This window comes from Myotis lucifugus, unplaced genomic scaffold, assembly GCF_000147115.1.
Source record: "Myotis lucifugus unplaced genomic scaffold, Myoluc2.0 scaffold_22, whole genome shotgun sequence".
Lineage (NCBI taxonomy): Eukaryota > Metazoa > Chordata > Mammalia > Chiroptera > Vespertilionidae > Myotis > Myotis lucifugus.
The window spans coordinates 461,411-484,008 of NW_005871070.1; the positions used below are offsets into that span (position 1 = coordinate 461,411).

General features: G+C 41.1%; 1 protein-coding gene across 1 annotated transcript in view; it reads right to left on the reverse strand.

Annotated features, from left to right (window-relative positions):
• BEND7 (BEN domain containing 7) overlaps positions 1-22,598 on the reverse strand; it is an 84,819-nt gene that overhangs the window by 52,880 nt on the left and 9,341 nt on the right. The window contains exons 2-4 of the mRNA XM_023751492.1: positions 10,298-10,597; positions 6,538-6,660; positions 3,197-3,459 (exon numbers count right to left, since the gene is read on the reverse strand). Coding sequence (XP_023607260.1) covers positions 3,197-3,459; positions 6,538-6,660; positions 10,298-10,597 — 686 coding nt within the window. The remainder of the gene's footprint in view (positions 1-3,196; positions 3,460-6,537; positions 6,661-10,297; positions 10,598-22,598) is intronic.

Here is a 22,598-nt window from a genome sequence, read left to right on the forward strand (position 1 = left end):
TTTCTTTTTTTCAGTGTTAGACAAAATAAGTTGTCCAAAAAGGTTCCCAAATCTACTCAAGACTTAACTTACATAAAGTAAATAAACTTGGAGTGTTTCATTGTTTCATTTCTAACAATCCTTCATTGTGATCATTGTATCTTGAGACTGGAAGGTCCATATGAAAACGCCCAACATTAGAGACTTGTAAAGGAGAATGTGTGTTTTCAGTATTGTCAAAGTTTCATTGGTTTCTTTTTTATTTAATTAATATAAGGCTATCATTTATGATGATATTACTAAAAGTCACCCTTTTATATAAAGGAATGACATGAGAAAGGTCTATTTGTGAGGCTAGATGTGCTTACTGTCATTGGGACTTGGCAATGAGTATCTGGAGTGAACATTTACTAGCTGCTTTGCTTTTCTAACAAGAATTGAGAGAGAGCGCAAGAAAACAAAATTGACCTGAACTTGCAGAAGGGTTCAGATGCTAAATCCTGAAATTAATTAGAAGATATATGACCCCCCCCAATGCACAAATGTTGTGCACTGGGACTCTAAAGTATATATATAAAATATATATAGGATATTATATTTATATATCAATAATCATGCCTCAGAGTAAGGAAGAAATGTGAGAAATTATTTAGCAAGGGATAGGAAACAAATATTACAAACCAGTATACAAAGTTCTAGAAGGAAGGACTGTTGAAATTATACTGGGGCCTTTGGGGGTTGGGGCCAAGGGAGAGAGGGCGGTATTTAGAAAAGAAGAGAAAATGGGAGTTAAATTGAGGGGAGGGTTCTAAATTAAAGCCAAGTCCTAAAGGAGGGGAATGCTAGTCACACATGACTGTACAAAGCCAAAACTTTGTTTTTGGCTTCGGTGAAACACTAAGATCAGTTTTTTAAAATGCTTTTAAATGTATATCCTATATAATAAAAGCCTAATATGCTAAGTGTCTGGTTGTCCGGTGACCTCTCGACTGTTCAACCAATCAAAGTGTAATATGCTAATGATATGCTAAGGCTGCTCAACCACTTGCTATGACGTGCACTGACCACTAGATGGGCAGAGAGTCGACCAGTCGCTATAATGTGCACTGACCACCAGGGGGCAGGCACTCCGACCGGTAGGTTAGCTTGCTGCTGGAATCCAGCTGATTGGGTCTGAGCAAGATGGGTTGGACATGCCCTGAAGCCCTCCCAAGGTCCCTCCCCAGCTGGCCAACCTCCCGCATCCTCCCCTGGCCCCGATTGTGCACTGGTGGGGTCCCTTGGCCTGGCCTGCACCCTCTCGCAATCCGGGACCCCTCAGGGGAAGTCGGAGAGCCACTCCCCTCGGGAGAGTGCAAGACGCAGGGCTCATGGCTGGTGAGCGCTGCTGCGGCGGTGAGAACCTCTCCTGATCGGGACTGATTGGGCGCGAGCTTGCGGCAGGTGCAGTAGGGCCGGGATGAGCGGGAGCGGCAGGTAGGAGCTGTAGGCGGCGTTGGACTGTGGGTTTTGGCCCGATCCCCACAGGCCACCCTGAGGGACCCCACCCGTGCACAAATTCGTGCACTGGGCCTCTAGTGTATATATAAGTAATTTTGCTTTTCTTTACAAGTATGTTATTCTTTCATCAAGGTAATAAACACCTAAGTTTTCATGGACAATTCTAAATGTGCATTATTCAATTTAATTTCTCTTGTTAGCAAAAAAATTTATAAATAAAAAGCAAATTATATTTATTTGGGATGTAAATAAAATTATAATACTGATAAAGATAAAAACTCGATTTCACTAATGTACATAAGGCCTTTATCAGCTAGTCCTCAATTTATCTCTGAAGTATATTTGGAGCATAAAAATTAAAAAGGAAGGTTCAGTTATTAGCATTAGGGGATGATTTATACAAGTTAAATGATTGCTCTTGATATATCAAAGCCTATCAGAAAAGAATGCTAACAAATAAAGGTATTAAGAAAACTTCTTATGATTGAATATGTTTTGTGTTATGGAATAATGTACCTCTGTTTCCAAATATGTGATCCACGTGGATTTTGACCAGAGCTTTAGTTTCAAAACAATATGCTCTAATCAAAGGAGCTGACTGGTCCAGAGTAAAACATTATCATCATTAATGACATTTTAACATTAAGTTTTAGTCTAGAAAAACTTCTTAACAATTATAGCATGTGTTCATAAATAAAAAACTAAAACAAAAAACTTTTGACACCAAGGACTGAATAAAAGTTTGAATGATTTTCTACTCTAAAAAAGTCGCAAGATGATTTTTGTTGCCCCCCTTTATTAAGACCCAACATGGATACATGCTAGCAAACTGTCTTCCTGTGCAATGTGAAAGAGAACACTTTTTAAAAACAGCAATTTACTTCTTACTTAAAAGGTAGGACCAAATTCCAATCCCATATAGGCCTGTGGGAGTTCTCAGCAGGATACTCATCCTATGCAATCTGATAATAATAGATCACTCACTCTTGTTTAAGAACTCTCCCAACAAGTTGGGGTTGGAAACACCAATGTTCTTAGATATTATGAAGAGAGTATGCAATTGCACATTTAGCACACTATTAACAAAATTAGTTTATGGTCACTGAATATAAAATGGCAAGTCAGATATCTCAGATGTCATCCAACATTTTGGACTTGCAACAATATGCTGACTATGTTATTAAAATAGAAAACCTTTGCAGAGCATTAACCTATCATTACATAGAGTAAATGGCATGGCACTGCAGCCTAATTAGCAGTGTAGCTTGCATCTATAAAATAGAATTAGCACTACTGCTCCTTTTTTATTGTTAGTTTGTGTTTCTAGAAAGGTGTGACCTTATCTGTAAGGTTTGGTTCATTTATGCCCATCTGCAAAGGATTTAATTATGTTCTTTTAGCTCTACACTGAGGAAATTGAAAATGGCCACTTCAAAATTAAAAATGTTAAAGAAATTAGTGAGTAGATTACTCCCTCACCCTTCTTTCAGAGATAAAGAATGAAAACATGTTTAAATAAATAAGGCATAAGATTTTCCGAAGAGAAAATTCTAGGCAAGGAAATTATTCATCATCTTCCTTTCCTCTTTCCCACGTGTATTCTGCAAGATTTTCCACTTTGCCTGGGCAGCATGAGTTAAGGGGAAAGTGTAGTATTTGAGAAAATTCCTAACAGTTATATCACATTAGTGTCAGCAGCCAGAAAACATCAACTTACATCGGAGGAAGGTGATTCCAGAACAATGCCAAATCCTAGGACGTGGTTCTCCCCCGTGGAAGTGCGCTCAGCTGCCTGGAGGGCCGACTGCTCTGAGGCCACACCTGTCTTCTTAGTCTCTAACACAGTGGGCTTCTGCTTCACAGTAAGAGGTTCAACAGTCTTTGGGGGCACTTTTTTCTTTTTATTTCTCTTGCGTGAGACAGCAGTTCGCTGGGAGCACATAAGGGAAATTGGGGGTTGTTGTCTGTTTGGGGTTCCAACTGTGAACAATAAACAAAAATATGGTACAGGTACTTGTGTCCAACTTAGGAAAATGTCTCACCTGTCTATCTGCATGCTCCACTGGCTGAGCCTGCAATGGGCTCACTCAAGGATGAAGCACACCACATAAAGCACGCGGGACCTGGATTTACCAAATAAAGGCTCTGGAGCACCTTAAAGTTCTACAGGCAGAAAAACACCCCAGAGAGAACTCTGCTGAAGATGCTGGTGAATAATCGGATCGTACTGCTACTGCCGGGTTCAATGATGAGCTATGAGGAAACATTTGAGCAGGATTTTACAAATCATACGGCATTGTTATGAAAATGAGAACTCCAGAACTTAAACTGAGGTGTAAATATCCGTATTTTCTGGGAAGGCAGTCTCAGGAATATTCAATTGTCATTTGGGGTTAAACTGATCAGTTGCTAGCACTAAAATGGACAAAGACTGGACAAGGATGATCACTTGGGTAAGTCTGAGCAAATGCATAGTCTGGAATGACCAGTAAGCATGTGGGCAAAGCCTGCTAGTCACTTGTCAGGTCCTGTAACCCCTTCCTCACAGACATCAACTATCTCCACAGCACTACACTGCTGGCTCAGACCTGGCCACTTCTCCACACCTCAGTTTTATGTGGCTGAAAAATAGAAATAACAGAGTCCTACACGCGTCAAGCAAATGAGTAAAATCCAGAAATAGTTTGCGTTCCAAAGACAAAAAGCACTGAACAAGAACTAAGTACTAATACTGAAAATATACTTAAAGAAACAAGGATGGTAATTATAGTTTTTACCGGTGCACTTTGAGAAGTAATGTTTGTTAACCATTTAAAAATACTCTCATGGAAAATTTAAAAGAAAAATACGAAATTTGCAGGTGTTAATATGGCTTACTAAATGTGACCATAGAATATGCCTGCCTTTTTGTAGAAATACACCTATAAATATGTCAAATGAAAACTGAAGATCTTTAAATGCAAATAAATATGGAATATTTCCTATCAGCTTGCAAATAAACAATATTTACGCTTTAAATTTGATATTTTCATTTCCAGCCTATAAAGAAATTTTTAACTGTTGGAAACAAACTATGGACACTGCATATAAACAGAAAAGTTTTTAATCACCCATGCAGTAATTCATTGCGCTTATGGTTTCTCGGCCTGGAGCTTGAAAAAAATCTCAGTGCCTCAGCCTTACCCCAGAATAATTGAATCAAAATTCCCACGCACTGAGATTTCTCTAAAGCTCCTCAAGTAATTCTAATGTGCAAGCCAGAGTGGAGAACTTTTCTCTCTTCTCTCTGAATTTTCCCCAAAGTCAAGTGGACTATTAAAGCAATTATCAAGATAGTCTAGAACACACGCCTCTCCAAGACTCACTATTCTAAATTAAAGGTGAACATATTTTTGGTTTCAACACAGGGACTATCAGTTTTCTTCTCCTTTTGCAAGTCTAGACATAGCCAAAGTTTCTTGCATCCAGATCTTATTGCTTGATCCTACTACCTTAAAGCAAAGGTAAAACTTTCTAAATACCTGTCTTGAAGGCAATAAATTCTAGCCACACAGCATACATTTTTTGTTGTTGTTGATTTGTTTTGTTAATCCTCACCTGAGGATATTCTTTGCATTGATTTTTACAGAGTGGAAGGGAGGGAGAGGGAGAGGAAAAGAGAGAGGGAGAAGAGCGAGAAACATCAATGACAAAGAGACACACTGGCTGCCTCCACATGTGCCCTAACCGGGGCCAGGGATCAAATCTGCAATCCAGGTACGTCCCCTTGACCAGGAATCAAACCCACAACCCTTAGGTGCACGGGCCAATGCTCAACCACTGGGCCACACCAGGCAGGGTGCTCACGTTACTTTTATGCAATCTTGGGTGACTGAAATGTCTTAAGTAGTAAGCTTTTTAATATCAAAACCACATCATTAAATATTAAAATTTTACTAGAATTCACTAAAAGGCACCACGTACAATTTCTGAACCATGACCTTCATGAATACCTTTACAATGAAAGGAGGGGAATGCTAGTCACACATGACTGTACTATTTCCTGCTTTAGGCCAAGGCCAAGGAGCTGTTTTCCCTGACAAGAGGAAAAGCTTAATAAAATGATCGATTATTTTCGGTACATGTCACAAAAAAGTTCTGTTTCTCCCCTAATTGTGAAGATTAGAAAACAGAGCCGCTATCATCAAGATCTAGACTTCTATAAAATACTCTGTGGTCTTTATTACAACACTAACAAATTGTTTACACTCGTGCCATGCCTTACAGAATTCATTTACGATCTCATTCTCTGTTGAAAACAACCCTGCGAGTGAGAGGTTAGTACTCCAGAGACAGGAGAGAAATCTGAGGCTCAGAGAAGTCACACAGGAGTAAGGGGAGAAACTGAACTCTCATCCCAAACTGCAAATGCACTGCTCTTCTATTCTTCAGCCTAAGAGGAGTGAGGACAAAAAAGGCGTCATGTAAACGAAGAAGACAAACCGTGCCTGAGCTCCTATGTCCTGAATGTCAGGGAGAAAAGCCGCCAGCAGGGCCCATGCTTCCCAAAGGCCTCCTCCACACCTACCGGACCGTGTGCCTTCCACACTGTCATGCCAAGCCCCAAAGGGACTCGTGCAGGAGTGGAGGCCAAGATGCAGGCAGCCACCAAACTGAGCACCTCAAGGGGCCAGATAAGGCAGCTCATTTTCTTTCCTGATCGGAACCTCTTTGTCCACATTCGGACAATAAGCTGAAGAACTCTGCCCACCTTCATGTATAATTGTTTCAAAATATAATGAACCAACATGTGAGGTGCTAGGAGATCAGGGGGTGAGGTATACAGAGCACATGTACATAGGTAAAGGATTAGTATTATTAGCAATACAAATTTTGTTAGATGTTCTAAAAGGAAAATAGGTTGGAAGAAAAGCTGAGAAAATGGATACCTAAAAAAATAATAGCAAGGCAGCAGAGGGAAGAACTGAACAATAAAAGCACAATAAAAAATATCCCTACTGAAGATGTCAGACATGCATTAAGAATCAGGGGACTTGATCTGATGTGTAATCATTGTACCTGCTTGAATTTGCATTAATTTCCGCATGGTCTTGAGTTCTTGGAGAATGGCCTGCAATGTTGACTGGCAGTTACAAGTACAGCAGTTTGATCCAAATGATGAATTTACCACTGGAAGTTCTCCTAAGCACGAAAGAAAAGAATGACATACTCCCAACAATACCAAAATTATAAAGAGAGGGGAAAAAGGTATCTTGACAGGACTTTGAAGCCTGTGCAATTATGAGACTGTGCCTAAGGAAAACGTACCCAATAATTTTCACAACTTAAATTTGGGGGTCTGACTTTATCTAATTATCCAGGCTTCACTGTATTATAAGGTTCCTGCTGTTTCACGGGTGGTGGAGCCGCAGGAACGTCCGCATACAATGCGCTGTCACAGCAGGCCTCCCTCTAGTCACACCAGTTCATCTCATAACAATAGCTTAAAACTTCACTAGAAACATGCTCATGCTATTCTGCACAAAAATCTAGCTCTGAGAACCGCCTTACAAAAAACCTGGTAGCTACATGTGTTATAAAGGTTCCGGTTAAGAATTAAATGTGTCTAACTATTAAAAAATAGTCTTAGTATTGAGCATGCTATTTCAAAAATTAAGAACTGTCAACACATTAAAACTTTTAGGCACTCTCTGAGTGTGGTGGGTGGGGTGGGGAAGAGAGGGAGAGCAGAGTATGGAAGGACATTTGAACTTGTACTGGCTTTTCTCCACCTTAATAAAGGCAATGATCCTATATATTTTTTCCATTCCCATTCCTTAGATTTCCTTCATTTTAGACTATTTTAACTGTTTAAATCTAATACATTTTCCTTAAAATTTCAATCCTATTCTGTTTCCCTTAGAAGTAAAAAAATTATTTTTATTATTCCTTAGAATAAAATGGAACATTTGGAAAATCACTGTTTCAGTGGCGTTCCCTCTGCATCAGTATCCAACCCACTACCATAAAATGGACTGTATAATACACTACTATCACTTCGTTTTTTTTCATGGGTGGAAGAGGTAAGTTCTAAGGTAGGTTTTGGTCAGTTATATCTTTTATTATACATTGTATGTAATTTAAATCCTATTACATGTGGATACAAAAGAAAAATTCACTACAGCAAAACCATGAAATACCTAAAGATAACTTAATGTTTGGAATAGCACAATTATTTACATTCAAAGTTGTAGCAAACTGGGATGTTATAACACCTTAAAATTGCAAATAATTTTAATGACATACCAGTCACAGTTATATATAATAATATGAAAATAAACATAAAAGCTCTATTTTCAAATGAATATGAGGGAATTTCTGTTTGTAGCTTTTAACATAATATTTTCCAAAGTAAATGCACTTCCTGGTTGTGTACTGAAAACCAAACTCTGTGAGCCCAAAACGTACTGATGTGAGATGTACTAACTCTATTCACACCTGAGGGCATCTTATTTCTCTTCTCGTTTCTTCCATGGCTGAAGAATCAGGAGGGCCTTGTAGAATATGCCTAGTCACTATTTTAAGTACTGTCTTTATCCTTTTTAGAGGACAAACCAACTCTTTTCAGTGTGTTATAAATCATTTTTTAATTTGAAAGAGAACTGCCTTTTTATTTTTATGGAAAAGTCTTTCAAGAGTCATCTCTCTCCAACCTGGAAGCATGCCAGCCTGTGAATCTGATACTGACTTATGTAATATTGAGGGAAACAGAAGACACCAGTACATCTCGTGGGGTCCCCTGCTATCTCATCAGCAGTGTCTCAGGATGGCTTTTCATGCATCTGAACTGGTTACTGGAAATTGTGTTTAAAAAACAACAATCAAAACAGTTCTCTTAATCTTGAAGATAATAGATTAAAAAAATCCTTTACTTTCAAGGGAAGGAAAAATGCATTACGTTTCCTTGTTTTCTTTGTGTGAACTGAACTAGAGAACAGCACATCTATACATAATTTATAGAACAAGTTACATCCAATATCAATGGATAGAAATGAACATGACTGAAAAAAATCATCCATTTTTCCCTTAAGCTTTGAAACACTCCCATTGATTTTTTTTCTAAACAATTAGATATTTAAATTAAGAAAATGTTACTTTAAAGGGCTACATTTCAACTCTAATGAAACAAGTTATGAACTATGAATCATTTGGTTCAGTAGCTGGAATGTGAAGTTAAAATGAAGGTACTAGGGTGCTATGTTATCAGTCCTCCCTTTAGCTATGATTCCTCTGATAATAAAGAAAAGCAACAATGTCAGCAAGAGGATATATGAATAATACACCATATGACCAGGAAGCTTCTTTTAATGACAAGAGGGGGCTCTTTCTGCCCTAATGTTCAGTCTTTTGTGACAATATTGATCCATCAACAATGATGGGCTAAAATCTCTAAGAAATCACCACTTCTACTATAGAACCCCCAGTCTTCCCTGCTTCTCAATTCTGGTATTCTATGGTCTGCAACTTTTCCACTATGTCTTCCCTGTCTTTTGAAATAACTGAGCTAAGGCAGCTGATTTAGGGAGGGCTTAATGTACAGCAGGCTATATAACAAAGTGTCCAGTCGTCCAGTCATCCATTCAACCAATCAAAGCGTAATATGCTAATGATATGCTAAGGCCACTCAACTGCTCACTATGATGTGCACTGACCACTAGGGGGCAGACAGTTGACAGGTCGACCAGTCACTATGAGGTGCACTGACCACCAGGGGGCAGATGCTCCAACTGATAGGTTAGCTTGCTGCTGGGGTCCAGCCGATTGGGACTGAGCGAGACGGGCCAGACATGCCCTGGAGCCCTCCTGTGGTCCCTCCCTGGCTGGCCAAGATCCCGCGTCCCTCCCCGCCCCTGATTGTGGGTGGGTGAGTGGGAGCTAATCAACCAAAGACCATCTATATAATAAAAGGCTAATATGCAAACTGACCAAACAGTGTAACGACTGGTCGCTATGATGCGCACTGACCACCAGGGAGCAGACGCTCAACACAGGAGCCACCCCCTGGTGGTCAGTGCACTCCCATAGGGAGAGCGCCGGTCAGCCAGAAGCCTGGCTCATGGCTGGCGAGCACAGCAGTGGTGGTGGGAGCCTCTCCCACCTCTGCAGCAGCACTAAGGATGTCTGACTGCCGGCATAGACCCCCCCGCCCCCCGGCCCTGAGTGCATGAATTTTGTGCACCGGGCCTCTAGTTTTCTTGTAATGTTGATGAGAAAGAAATCGATTCCAGGTCTGGGCCACTATCTGTGTGGAGTTGGCATATTCTCCTGGTATCTGCGTGGGTTTCTCCAGGAACTTGTTTCCACCCACATGTCAAAGATGTGTACCTGAAGTTCACTGGCGTGTCTACATTGTCCTAGTCTGAGTGAGAGTGGGCTGTGTGAGGCCCTAGGATTAATGGTGTCCTTAATCCTTGCTTTGTGCCCTGAGCTGCTGGGAAGGGCTCTGGCCATCAGTGACCCTGAACTGTAGTCAGGGGGTTGGCAAAGAATCCTCTTACTTGTTTTTAATAATCTTCTTAAATGCATGGAATAGCTCACATTTACTTCAATGTTTAAAATTAGGGTCTTTGTTTACAAGTTTGGTGGTGCTTTTGTGATAAGAAATAGGGCGTAGGAATTTAACTCTTGTTTACATTAGTCTATGGTAAAAGTGATTTCATTTCTTATGCTTAAAAGTTGCAGTTGCCAAGAACCTATTGAAAACCTTAAGTGAACATTTAGGAATAAAACAACATAACCCCCCATAAGGACATTCTGAATGTCTAACAGCAATACTTACCATTGGAGCTCCCAGCAGTGTGGGGCTGACTCTGGAAAGTTCTCGAGCGAGGGCCAGACTGCCCTGAGAACTGACTCTGGGCTGGGAACTCACTCCAAGCACCCCGAGAAGAAGGGTGGAGGCTCTGTGGGGCCTCAGCAGAGGAGTTCAAACGCTGAGGCCAGACGGAGTCCAAATCCTGGGGTTCTTCTTTTAACTTCTCTCCTTCCTTGCCAACACGCTGATAGATCCTCCCAGTGCTGTCATTCAGTAATCTTCTCATTCCTGTAATTTGTTTTTTAATTTCCATGCTTTCACCTCCTAATGGGAACAGGGCAAAAGAGAGCACTGTAAATTAGCAAAAGAAAAAATAGTGTACTATCCAAAATGCCACCACCCCTTCTCTGGAAATGGCAAAGATTCCTGCTTCCAGATACAAGCTTTTAGATACTAAGTAATCCATAAAAATTAAAGGCAAGGAAATTGGCTATGGCCCGAAGAAACCGATTATATTCCTGGTGCGTCTCAGTTTAATCTCTTTCTGGACAAATTTTCTGATGGTAAAAGATTTCTTGAGTGCTTTTCATCTGGGGTACACTTTAAATTCCTTCTTGGGAGAGTTTTCTGGGTGATGGCATCACAGGAAAGCAGCTGAGGCAGAAGATGGGAGGATGGGACTACAAGCCTGAAATCCCCTGCTTGGAGCTGCTGCAGCCATCCACTAACCTGGCGGCAGTGAGGTGCAGACACCAGGGAGAATGCGTGGCACCGGTTGAGATGCAGAGCTTTTTGAGGCTGTTGGCACAGCAGCAGTGCCAGCAGGACACGGTTGGTGGAGACATCACCCTCAGAGGTGACAGTGCAGGACAGAGCGACATTGAGCACAGGAGGAGGTTTTGTCTTTCTCAGCCCAACTCACAGGGAGATGCCCCTAGAACTGGGACTCAGCCCAGTGATGTCCAGGGGTTTAAGGAAACTGTTATGTACTGTTTGGAAATAAGTATCTTCCTTTTTTAAAATGGCAATAAGAATATTAATTCTACTTTTAATATCTAACATGGGTGAACACAGACATTACATAGATTTCCAAACTTACAGTATTGTTATGTGCTGCCATATGCTTGAGAGGAGAAATTTTAATTTGTAATAGAACCATTTTTATATCAAACACCTGTAAAGATCACAGTATAGAAACATATTCCAGATTTTATGAGAATGACCAAGCACGATTTAAATGACGCAGCCAGCAGAATTTACAACCTCTTCAAGATGTCTAGAACAGGGTGTGTCTGGAGGAGCTCCCGGAGGAATTCTGGAAGATAAATCTACAGGCGAATGTGGTCGTTAGTTCCAGCACCCAGACACATACTTTCCTGGCTAGCTAGCAGCATGGTTTGGGCAAGAAGAAGCTTCTTTCCTGCAGGGGTCTTGTCCTCGATCTTCTAGATCGGAGACATTGTGCACCCACCAAAGGCTGCAGCACACTGGTCTTCGCTGGCACTGCCTGGTGGCTGCCACTCCCCTCCCTCCTGGTTCCCTGGCAAGAGCTGCATGGCGAGGCCACTCTCTCCCTGCTTGAGTCAGTGCCAGCTTGCTTCTCCACAGGAGCCCTGCACATCCCAGCACAAGGGATACTGTCTTCTCAAAGGTTCCACCTCTGCTTTGGAGATCGAATGCTATGATAAAGCACTGCCAGAGGAGGAGGGGGGGGGGGAGTCCAGAGGAATATGGAACTTTCTAAGAGCACATCTACTTTGTCAGGACCTTAGTCTCCTAGTTCCCGAAGTTATACCTCTGAAAATCACAAGACTGAAATACAATGTGAGTTTCGCATACTCTGTGGAAGACCAGATTCCTGATGCGGGTTGAGTGGAGGAAAGAAGGGAAAAGTGGCCCTGACCGGTTTGGCACAGTGGATAGAGCGTTGGCCTGCGGACTGAAGGGTCCCAGGTTCGATTCCGGTCAAGGGCATGTACCTTGGTTGCAGGCACATCCCCGGTGGGGGGTGTGCAGGAGGCAGCTGATCGATGTTTCTCCCTCATCGATGTTTCTAACTCTCTATCCCTCTCCCTTCCTCTCTGTAATAAATTCAATAAAATATATTTTTAAAAAAAAGAAAAGAAAAAAAAAGAAAGAAGGGAAAAGTGGAAAGGGAAATTCTGGTTGTGGGCTGCCCCTGCAACGTTTAAAAACATTTCTTCCAAAGTAAAAACAAAAACCAAACAACAAATCGGGACCTGGGGCACCACGGAGGAAGAAAGAGTGCTGTGAAGGACAGAAGCGGCCAAGGCCCCCCCCACCGATGGACTTCACTCCGCAGAGGGCCACAGTCTATCTGACTGCGAGGACCTTTTAAAGGGCAAAAACTAGAAAAATGCAGATGCCAATGAGAGGAAAGTGAAGAGACTGTGGGGAAGGTGGAAGAAGGGCTTACTGGGGGACAGCTTCTTAGAGGAGACAGGCTGGGTGTCCCTACGGACGACTGGATGTGTATGAATGATCTCTGGGGTAACTGAATTGTCCTACCTTTAGCCAAAGAAGCAGGGAGCGACCCTGAAAATACCACCTGTGGGGACAGGTCCTAGTGCCTGAGTACACATGGGCTCTGGCAGTGTCTCCTTGCATATTTGGGACAGAAAGAACAGAGGGTCAGAAAGGAGACCTGAAGGTTGTAGGTAGGGATGACCAAAAAAGCTGAGTCCACCCACATAAGTTGACCGCAGGTGAGTGAGCCCTCAGAAGTTCAGCCCCCAGTTGCTGGGGTGGGGCCTGGGCAGGTCTGGTCGGTATTACTGGAGCCCAAGTTGTGTGTTTGTTTTTCAATTGAGGGAGCCCAAGTTCTTTGATTTTTAAAAAATGGTGCAAGGTATGTAAGAGATTGATATTTGAAGCATTAGCCGCCCTCTACTGTCTTTCCAGTTCTAATTAGTCAATATATCGTCCGGGGATAAATGCCAGGGAAAGGAAGCTGTTAGGGGCCATGGGCTATCCAAAGAAGTGTGATTCCATACAGAAATTTATTCACTTTCCTGATTTCTTTCCAAACCTCACTATGTCTTTCCTTACACTCAACTCTAAGAGGCGGAATCTTTCTAGAAAAACAAACAAACAAATCTTACTAAACTGGATCCAGCACCCAATGTGGCTCCCTTTATAGGTAAAACAACCTTAACTGAAATCCTGTTGAGAGTTTAGTAACTGTGCTCCTTGGACAAGTTCTAAAAAAGATTGCAGGCTGAATTCTACCCTTCCCTAAATTTCAAGACTCTACCAGATCACTTTCCTTCACACAAAGAATTTATTAACCCCTAGAGTGCCGGGGAGCGTGATGGCGCACCTCCTGTCTTTCACCAAAAGTGCCATCGCGCTCCTCCTGCAGTGTCACTATTAGATGCTAGTAGTTCACTCTTTATTGACAGATGGCACCTAAGTGCAGATTACTTATGATGCCGAATGTTTGTAGTTCTAAAATTGACCACTGGCATTTATCTGCCTAATTTTTTACAGGTACTACGATTTTATGAAGTTTACTCAGATTTTGTAGCCCTAAAGCTTCAAAATGGCGTCCAGTTCTAAGTCTGCTTTTATTAGTGATGATATTGCTAAATATGTCAATTCTTGCTGTGAAGATGATTTTGTGGAAGATATTGGAGAAGGGTGTCCCTCTATTTTAACATTATATGTTTTGTTCAAATTTTTTTCTACTAGTATTTTATAATACAATCGGCAAACATTATATGTCAAAGATGAAAACAAATGTAGTAAAGGTTTCCTTAAGTTTTTGAATATGTAACTTCATTTACTTGCAATTCATAATTTTTTTCCTAAACTGCTGTAAAATCAGCAAAAATGCCTTGGCAATTTTAGCATAGTTCCTAGGATATTGGTTGGCACTCAAAGGGTTAAATACATAGGTAATAGAGAAGTCATCATATAGGATCTCCCTTCACTTGGCCAGGAGAGAAAGATATACCACACAGAACATGAGTGATTATTCATGGTCTGGGATTATAAAAGAAAAAGACGGCAACATACAAAAAGTGAGCGGTTGAATGTAAAGATCATATGTCCATCTATGTATGTTTTCTTAGAAGGCTCACGAAGAACAGCCATCATATCTCTGCCTTATAAATGAACTAGTGTTGATGCATAGTAGGTATTCATCAGTAAACCTTTCTTAAGTGAATAAAAGAAATGGCTGACCAGAACTGAAATGAATCCAGTAGAATTCAATGTAATACTAAGGTTATAACAAACAGTATCTTCACAGAATGGAGTAAAAAAGTAGCAGAAATAAATTGTCCAACAAACAATTATTAAACGGCTCCTAGGCCCCAGAGATATAAAGATCATCTGGTACAAATTAAAGGGCACCCAAATTTCTCAACATCTTTTACCTAAATCCATTTATATTCATCCTGAGAAATGGGCCTGATTTTTCCCAGCCTGCTGATCCCTACCTCTTTTAACTGTGGCCCCAGAACTCTAGTGAGCAAAATGCCGGACTATTTGCAGATGACTCTGCTTTCTTGCTAGAGCTGACACACCTGTCCTGAGGAGCCTTCTTTCCCGGCAGCCCCTGCATGAAAGCTGTTCACCTCCCATTCCCTTGGGGCTGGGAAGGGTGGCTTCCCAAAATGTCATTCTTCCCACCCCAGGAGGAAGCTTGGACTTGTCGAAGTCGGTGCCACAGAGCTGTACCATCTCCTGCTCTTCTTCCTGCAGTTCTGTGCACTGGAATTTAAGATTCTTAAGGGGCAGTGGCAGGTGATGAAGTTGAAACATATAGGAAGGTCACCTCATTAAGGGCCTTACCTGCCAGCCGAAGGAAGAGTGATTTTACACTGGAGATATCGGGCTATTACTCTGAGTAATTTTAAATTCATTATCTCTTTTAATATAAGGATAGTAAATAATCAGATCTATCCTTTAGATGAACAATTCTGGAAAAACTATGGTGAAGTGGTGTAGGAGAGAAAACCAGTTAGAACATTATTGTTAAAGGTTACATGAGTGAGGTGAGGTCTGTACCAGGATGCTGGGGGTGGGACTGGAGAGAGAGACACTTAAGAAATTTCATCGCGCAGACCTGGTGATTAACTGGACACTGGGCTGGGGGTTGGGGTGGTAAAGAGTAAGAATCTACTAAAGATAACTCCAACATTTCTAACTGGGGTGACTGATGGATACTAATACCAGTCAGAAAATTAGAAAAAAAGATTGTAGGAGAGCAGGATAGAATGAGTCTAGTTTTGACAAGGAAACTTTAAATGACGAGCAGGCAATTAGAAATACAGTTGTGTGGTACGTACAGCTGCTGATGAAGTAGCACTCTAAAACTATTATCAGTAGTAATTGCTACTACTACTACTACTACTACTACCAGTAGTAGCTAGTTTCTGAACTGAGAGGCCCTGGATCACTAACAATTCAGGGGGTGAAAAGACGTCTTATATGGAGATACAGATTTCTTATTAATCCAACATGAGGAGAGCTCAATACCCCCATTTCAATATTTAAAAAGCTGTGACCTCATTTGTTTCAAGGCTGGCAAAGTGAGCCAACCTCCCCCTCCTGACTTCCTATCTCTGTGACAAGCAGCAATCGCCGTAGTCAGTACAGATCATCTCAACTCCTTGCTTTCCTGACCCGACACCCAATCCTTCACCCAGAGGCGCCACACTTACACTCGGAAACCCACCTCAACAGACAGACTGGCAGAATCTTAAAAAGCCAAGGGACAATTCCTCCACTATATTCAGTATTGGTCGACTTTATTATAGTATCTTGTCTGGTTCTGTATTATTTTAAAGAGGCTGCTGAGAATCTTAAGGAGATAATGAAAAAGTCAACAAAAAGATTAAAGGAACAGGGAAAGATTAAAGGAAATGAGTTGTTTCACTGAGAAATAAATAGCCACTGAATGACTTAATTATCTTCAAGTACACTATGGGTTATTATGGGTAGGACGCTGTTCTGTACCAACAAGGAAAAAATTGATTGAAACTGTGGCTTCCAGGCAGGAGGCTGGGCAACATACGATCTTAAAGAGCTGGGCCCTTCCAGTTCACAAGTACTAGAAACCGAGTGGAGCACCTGAGAAGATGTGCAGAAGTGACAATAAGAATGCTTTTCTGATTAGGATGAGGAAAGTTTTGGAAACAGATGGTGGTGATGATTGCACACCCTGTGAATCTACTTAAAAAAAAAAGAATGCTTTAAAACTCCTTACATTTTTCAGGTACTGACATGCTAAAATAAGCATAAAAAGTTGAGTGTATCAGCGAGAAATACTAAGATAATGAGGATTTGTATTAAATGGTTCAAATATCTCCTCTCAAATACTAGAAGTTGACATGGAGCCATGGGATAGAAACCGAACTACAGCCCATCACATGATAGCAAGAGGAGAAGCAGGAGAAAGGAGACAGGGTCCTCATGCCTGTGCGGCAGCCTTCGCCAGAAATCTCAGCCAATGTGTCCACAAGCAAAGGAATCTGAAGACTCAGTGCTATGAGAGGACCTGGAGTTGGCACGCTGATTCCAAACCCATGTTGACACACAGATGCTATCAAGGACCCACCTGGCCGCCCTTACGGACAACAGCCCTGCTTATGAGACAAGACTGGGATTCTAACTCAGCAAAAATGGTCTGAAAAGCATTAGTTTGTAGAACAGGGCAATGGTTTCTAAATGAGACCCTTTTTTCCCAATGCAATGTTAAGAAAAATCCCAATAAATGAAGAGGAGCACCGTTCTGCTGAAGAGAACATGCTAGAACACACATTCCTGAATCAATGCCTGCAATACATTCAAGAATTCCAAGTGTGCTGTACAACATAGTCTAAATGTCACTGAGAATGAAAGAGGCAAAAAAGTGGCTAAGCAATCATTTAGTTGGTTGGATCAAATACTATGATTAGGAGCATCTAGACTGCAAATTCATTGCCACGGGTTTGAGAGCACTGTTAAACTGAAAGTTATAGCTAGAGATCAGAAGTAGGCCAATGTATACATGGCATTTTCATTTAAAGGACAACCAAATTCCTTTCAAATCTATTTAGATAATATTCGGTTCATTCATCCATTCAATAAATATTCATTGTACTACTACTAAATGTAAGATACTGTGACAAAAAAGAAAAAGAAACACAGGCTCTCCCCTTCAGGGGTTTGCAGTCTAACATGGAAGACAAATGAATGCACAAATAATTCTAAGAATACAATGCCTCTCTTCAAACACATGGGCAGGTTTACCCAGTACTGGCTGCCTGCTGTCAGGGAGGGAGGCTGGAGCCCTTTAAGCAGGCCGAGAAGGTGAAGCCAGGCCAGGACAGGTACAAGAGGGAATGGATCCTAGTTGGAAAATAGGTCTTCAAAGCAAAAGGGGCTAAAAAACTTAGAGACCTGTATTAAGGGCCAAAGGAGCAGAGAAATACCTGGAAATGAGTCAAGGACCAGTGATTGAAATGGGCTGTCAAGCTGCTCCTCAAAGAACACTTACAAAGAAAAATAAACATCCATGAGAAGTTTGGGGGCAACGTCCTGAGAGGGGAATAAAGAACAATTTTCTTTGATGTCTTTGTTTTATCTTTAAAAATTAATGCAAATATTATACTCTGCTCTCTAAGCACCAAGATGTGCAGATTCCCGTAGCCCATGAAACAACACAGGGCACCAGTTACACACCTGCCGGTTAAGATGCACTGGCCAATGGAAGGGTGGGCTGGACTGTCATAGAAAGCAAAGGGCTGCTGCTTTTAAGTCAGGCTTTTAAATGTCCCCCAGCTACACTTTCTAGGAATACACGTGCCTGTTCCCATAACAGAACAGGCAAATCAAGAGGATATATAATAACTTCCTTGGGCATTGCGTAAATTACGAGTGTTTCAGAAATCAGAGAGGAAGAGAGCATTGAAACTGCGAGGATGATAGCCTGCTTCAGGAAGATGGTAAGATTTGAGTTAGTCAATAAAAGATGGTCAGCATTTCCATGGGCCGTTTTGGAAAAAGGGTGTAACACTGAACAAAGCCTGAGGGCAGAGGAAAACAAAGAGGGTGATGGTGAATAAGCTTTGTCGAAGTAAAGGTATTGAATGGGCAAAGTCAAAGTCAGAAGGACTCTGATGATGATTTTACTTTATCTTGAAAATAACAGGATATCAATGAAGGTTTTTCATAAGAGAATGAATGGTATGACACAGCTAGAACTACCCAACCAATTCAGTGTATCTACTATCCCTCCTCCAAATGTTCTTATATCATGGACAACTGACTTTTATTTTATAATAATTATAACATGGTTGCCCTACCGAATGTTCCTTTCATGTGTAACTCATCATTAAATGACTAGGTCAGAAGCCACCACTTCAAGTACTTACTGTTCAGGAAAAACAGGGCCAAAGAGTTAAAATCCCAAATATAGAAGAGAGGTGTTATAATTCAAAGAAGACAAATACTAACAATGGAAAAATGGACAAAGGATATGAACATGTAATTTATAAGAGAAATAAGCAGTTTAAACCTCTTAGCCTCCCTAATTATTAATGTAATAAAATTAAGTAATATGAAATTCTTTGTCTATTAATTTGGCAAAGACCATAGACTCATAAAGTCATTTTTGGTGAAAGTGTAGGATTATAGTCACTTTCATACGTTGCTGGTAGAGAACTTTTTCGGAGAGAAATTCAGCAATCCCACTTGGAGGAATTTATCCTATAGAAATAGCCAAACAAGTATCCATGACATATGTACAAGGATACTTACTGCAGCATCATTTTACTAGGCAAACACTGGGATCAATCCAAACATTGTTCAACAACTGTTGTGAAAAGCATTGTCTTAAATATCAAAGATTTTCAGGACTCTGCCCTCCAGTCTCTTTCTGGGTCCTCTCTCCTGGCTCCAGTGACTATCTCTCTATGTGTGGACTCCAGTCCGGACCCCACTTCGAGGCTCCAGACCTGTACATCCAATTGCCTACTGGACACCCCACTTGGACATTTAAAAGCAACCTTAAAATTATGTTCAAAATGTATTTTTAAAAAATTCTCATGCGAGGATATATGTATTGATTTTAGAGAGAGAGAAAGAGAGAAACATCGATTGGTTGCCTCCCGTATGTGATCCTGACCAGCAATTGAACCCACTTAGGATGTACCCTGACGGGGAATCAAACCTGTTGGTGGACTGGACAACGCTCCACCAACAGAGACACCAGCCAAGGCTCAAAATTTATTTTATGACCATCATTTACAAGCCTTAATAAATAGCACCTACTCTGCTGTCCAAGCCAGAAACAGTGGACTTACCTCTCTCCCCCTCTCCCTCTCACAGACAATCCCCGAGTTCTGTTTATTATAGTTTCTGAATTACTTGGAATCCTTCTATTTCTCTCCACTCTCCCATTATCATTTGATGGGGCTACAGCCAAAGGCCTTCAGTGTTGCTTCCCCCTGAAGTCAGAGTGATCTTTCAAACATGCAAATCTCAGTACATGACTTATCTCAGCAGAATGCCAACAACTCAGGATGGAGCCCTGCCCCCCACCCGGCTTACCCAGTGGCCCTCAGCATCAGGACTCCCTCGCCTCTTTCTGCAGCCTTGGCTCTGGCTACATCCCGCCTTATCCTAAATTAGTGGCTCTCAGGTCTGGCTGCACATTTGGATCATGGGGACAACTTTAAAATACCAGTACCCAGGCCTCACATCATGACAATTAAACCCAAATCTAAAAAGTGACTAGACTGGACAGCCAGAGGGCCCTCTGCTTTACATATAGCAAGGTCTCAGAAGTGCTCTCACTTTCTGGATTCACACACATCCTCAACCCCAACCCTAGACTTATCCTTCAAGACTCAGCTTAAATGCCATGTTCTCAAGGGTCATATCCATTAATCCCCAGGCCTAGGGAGGCCCCCCATTCCACGTTCCCGTTGAATCCTAAATTTTCTTTTGTGACAACCTAGTAGGCTTTAAATCGTCCTAGCCTGCCACTGATGGCTACTCAATAAATACCTACAAAATTAATACAAGAATAAGTTAATTCTAGTATCAGATATGACAGGAAGCCACAATTGAGGAAAGCTAAAGAAAAAAAAAACTATGTGCAAAAACCAATGATGCGCAAGACATAAACCAACACCTGTGACACCTCTGAAAGAATTTCTCGTTTCTATGGAATTGTGTGGTGGTGGCAAGCAGAGGCCACATGCTGCCTAGATTCATCATGTCTTCTTATGAAAGCTTTCCCAAAGGAGCATGTCTCATCATTGTCTTCTCAGTTCATCAAAGAGGATAGATAGGAAGTTGTTTCTCCCATTTGACAAAGGAGAAGACTAAGTCGCTTGCCTAAAATGACCAACATAAACCAGAGGAAGACACCAGGTCTGGGCCACACATCTGCTGTTGCTCCAAGCATCATGTTCTCTCTTCCAGAATAAACAGTGGAACAGCAGACTTACAGAATGCTGAAGCTAACATTCCTGTAGCAACTTTTCCTGAACCGTATTTCATGCAGTACTTACGAAGGTGCCCATTAAAGTCTTGCTAGTAATTGAAAAATTATATATGTGCAATGAGAATGAATTAATGTTCACAGAAGAACTTTAACTTTTGCATCTCCTGACTTCTTACTTTTATGTTGTACCTTGACCTTGCATTTTTTAGGGGTTTTTTACATTTTATATGTAGGTATAAAGTCGTATTTGAGATATAATTCCATTAGCCACACAAGCAACTTCATAGGCTATTATGTTGCATCAACTTCTTCCGTAGAAATAAATTGTTAAAGATATTATTCCTGGAACAGAATAAATTCTTGGAATTACTGAGTAACTTATGTGCTGTACCACTGTTCCAAGAACACATTACTTATTTTATCATGACAAACTAAAGTTATTAATCTTCTGGCTTCCATTTCAACAATGAGAAATGCTGGGAGATGCACAGGCACCTGCATTACATTTCGGTTCAACTTTATATCATCCATAAACATCTCTGTTTTGGACACCTCGTCCAAACAAATGCTCACAGAATATCCTATGTAGCATTCAATTTTATGAAACTATAAAAGTTCCTTGCTGTTAATTACAGAGACAAATGTCTCATCACACATTTGGTTACCAGATAGCATAATTAGTTTTCTCCATTAACCTTTCAGATATAAAATTTGATTTCCAAGTAAAAAAAAACATTGTAAAACCCATGGAATTCAAATAGCACAGTATATTTGTACACGTTTGAAAAAAATAGGCAATACTAAAAAAATAATTTTATGATTATATATAAGGATACTGATTGTCTGGAATACTGAAATAAAATCTGTCCAAACTTCTTAATGATTTTATAATATATGATCAAATGTGCATGTAATAAGCTGTCCTTGTATAGAAAGGAGGTACAATAACCTGACCATGAATGGAATGTGCCCTTTGATCTCTCTCTTTTGGGTATAGTGATGGGGTCAACTGATCCATCACAGTCTCTCCTTTGTTCCCCAGTCATGCGGGCATCTGAGAGACAACACATGAGGGAAGAGTCTCAGGTCTATGGCAATGCAATCGCTTTTTTTGGTATTCAAAGCTAAATGACCCCACAACCTTGGCTTCCTAAGGACCATGCTCTAGCTCACATACGTAGGGGTATTTTTGATTGTCACAATGACTAGATGCGTGCTCCCAAACATTTGTGTGTGTGTGTATGTATGTGTGTGTGTATGTGTGTGTATGTGTGTGTGTGTGTGTGTGTATACTGCCAATGCTCAGAGGCTGGAATCAAGACCTTCTGCAATGTGTGACAGTCCTGCACAAGACTGTCCCAACTCAACAGACCGTTCCACTCAGATAGCAATGGCAAATCTTTTTGGTGCTTGAGACAACGGTCAACCAACTAAGCCATACCAGCCAGGGCAATTTTAAGATGTTTTAAATGCTACTCACTAATTTATTCAAAATTACTTATTCAGAGTCTACTCTGTGCCAAGTATTGTGCACTAAGAACACAGTAAACTCAAGGTCTTGTCCTACAGGAATTCAAGCTAAGACCTGAGGGATATAAAGGACCCTTAGGCAGAGACCAGCAGAGCAGATGCCAGGGCCACAGTACTGCGATAGTCCAGAGGCACCTACGCTTCGTGCAGGGAGTCTGCAAGGCCTTAGCGGGGCTGGCACACGAGGGCACATTGGTACATCCTATTTCAGAGCTCCATGGCAGAAAGGGTCTGCCATTAACCAAATGAAAAAGAAAAAATACGTGATGAAAAATAAACATTCCCTTGTCAGTGTTGACATATTTTACTCCTGATTTGTGAGGTCCAGTTAGC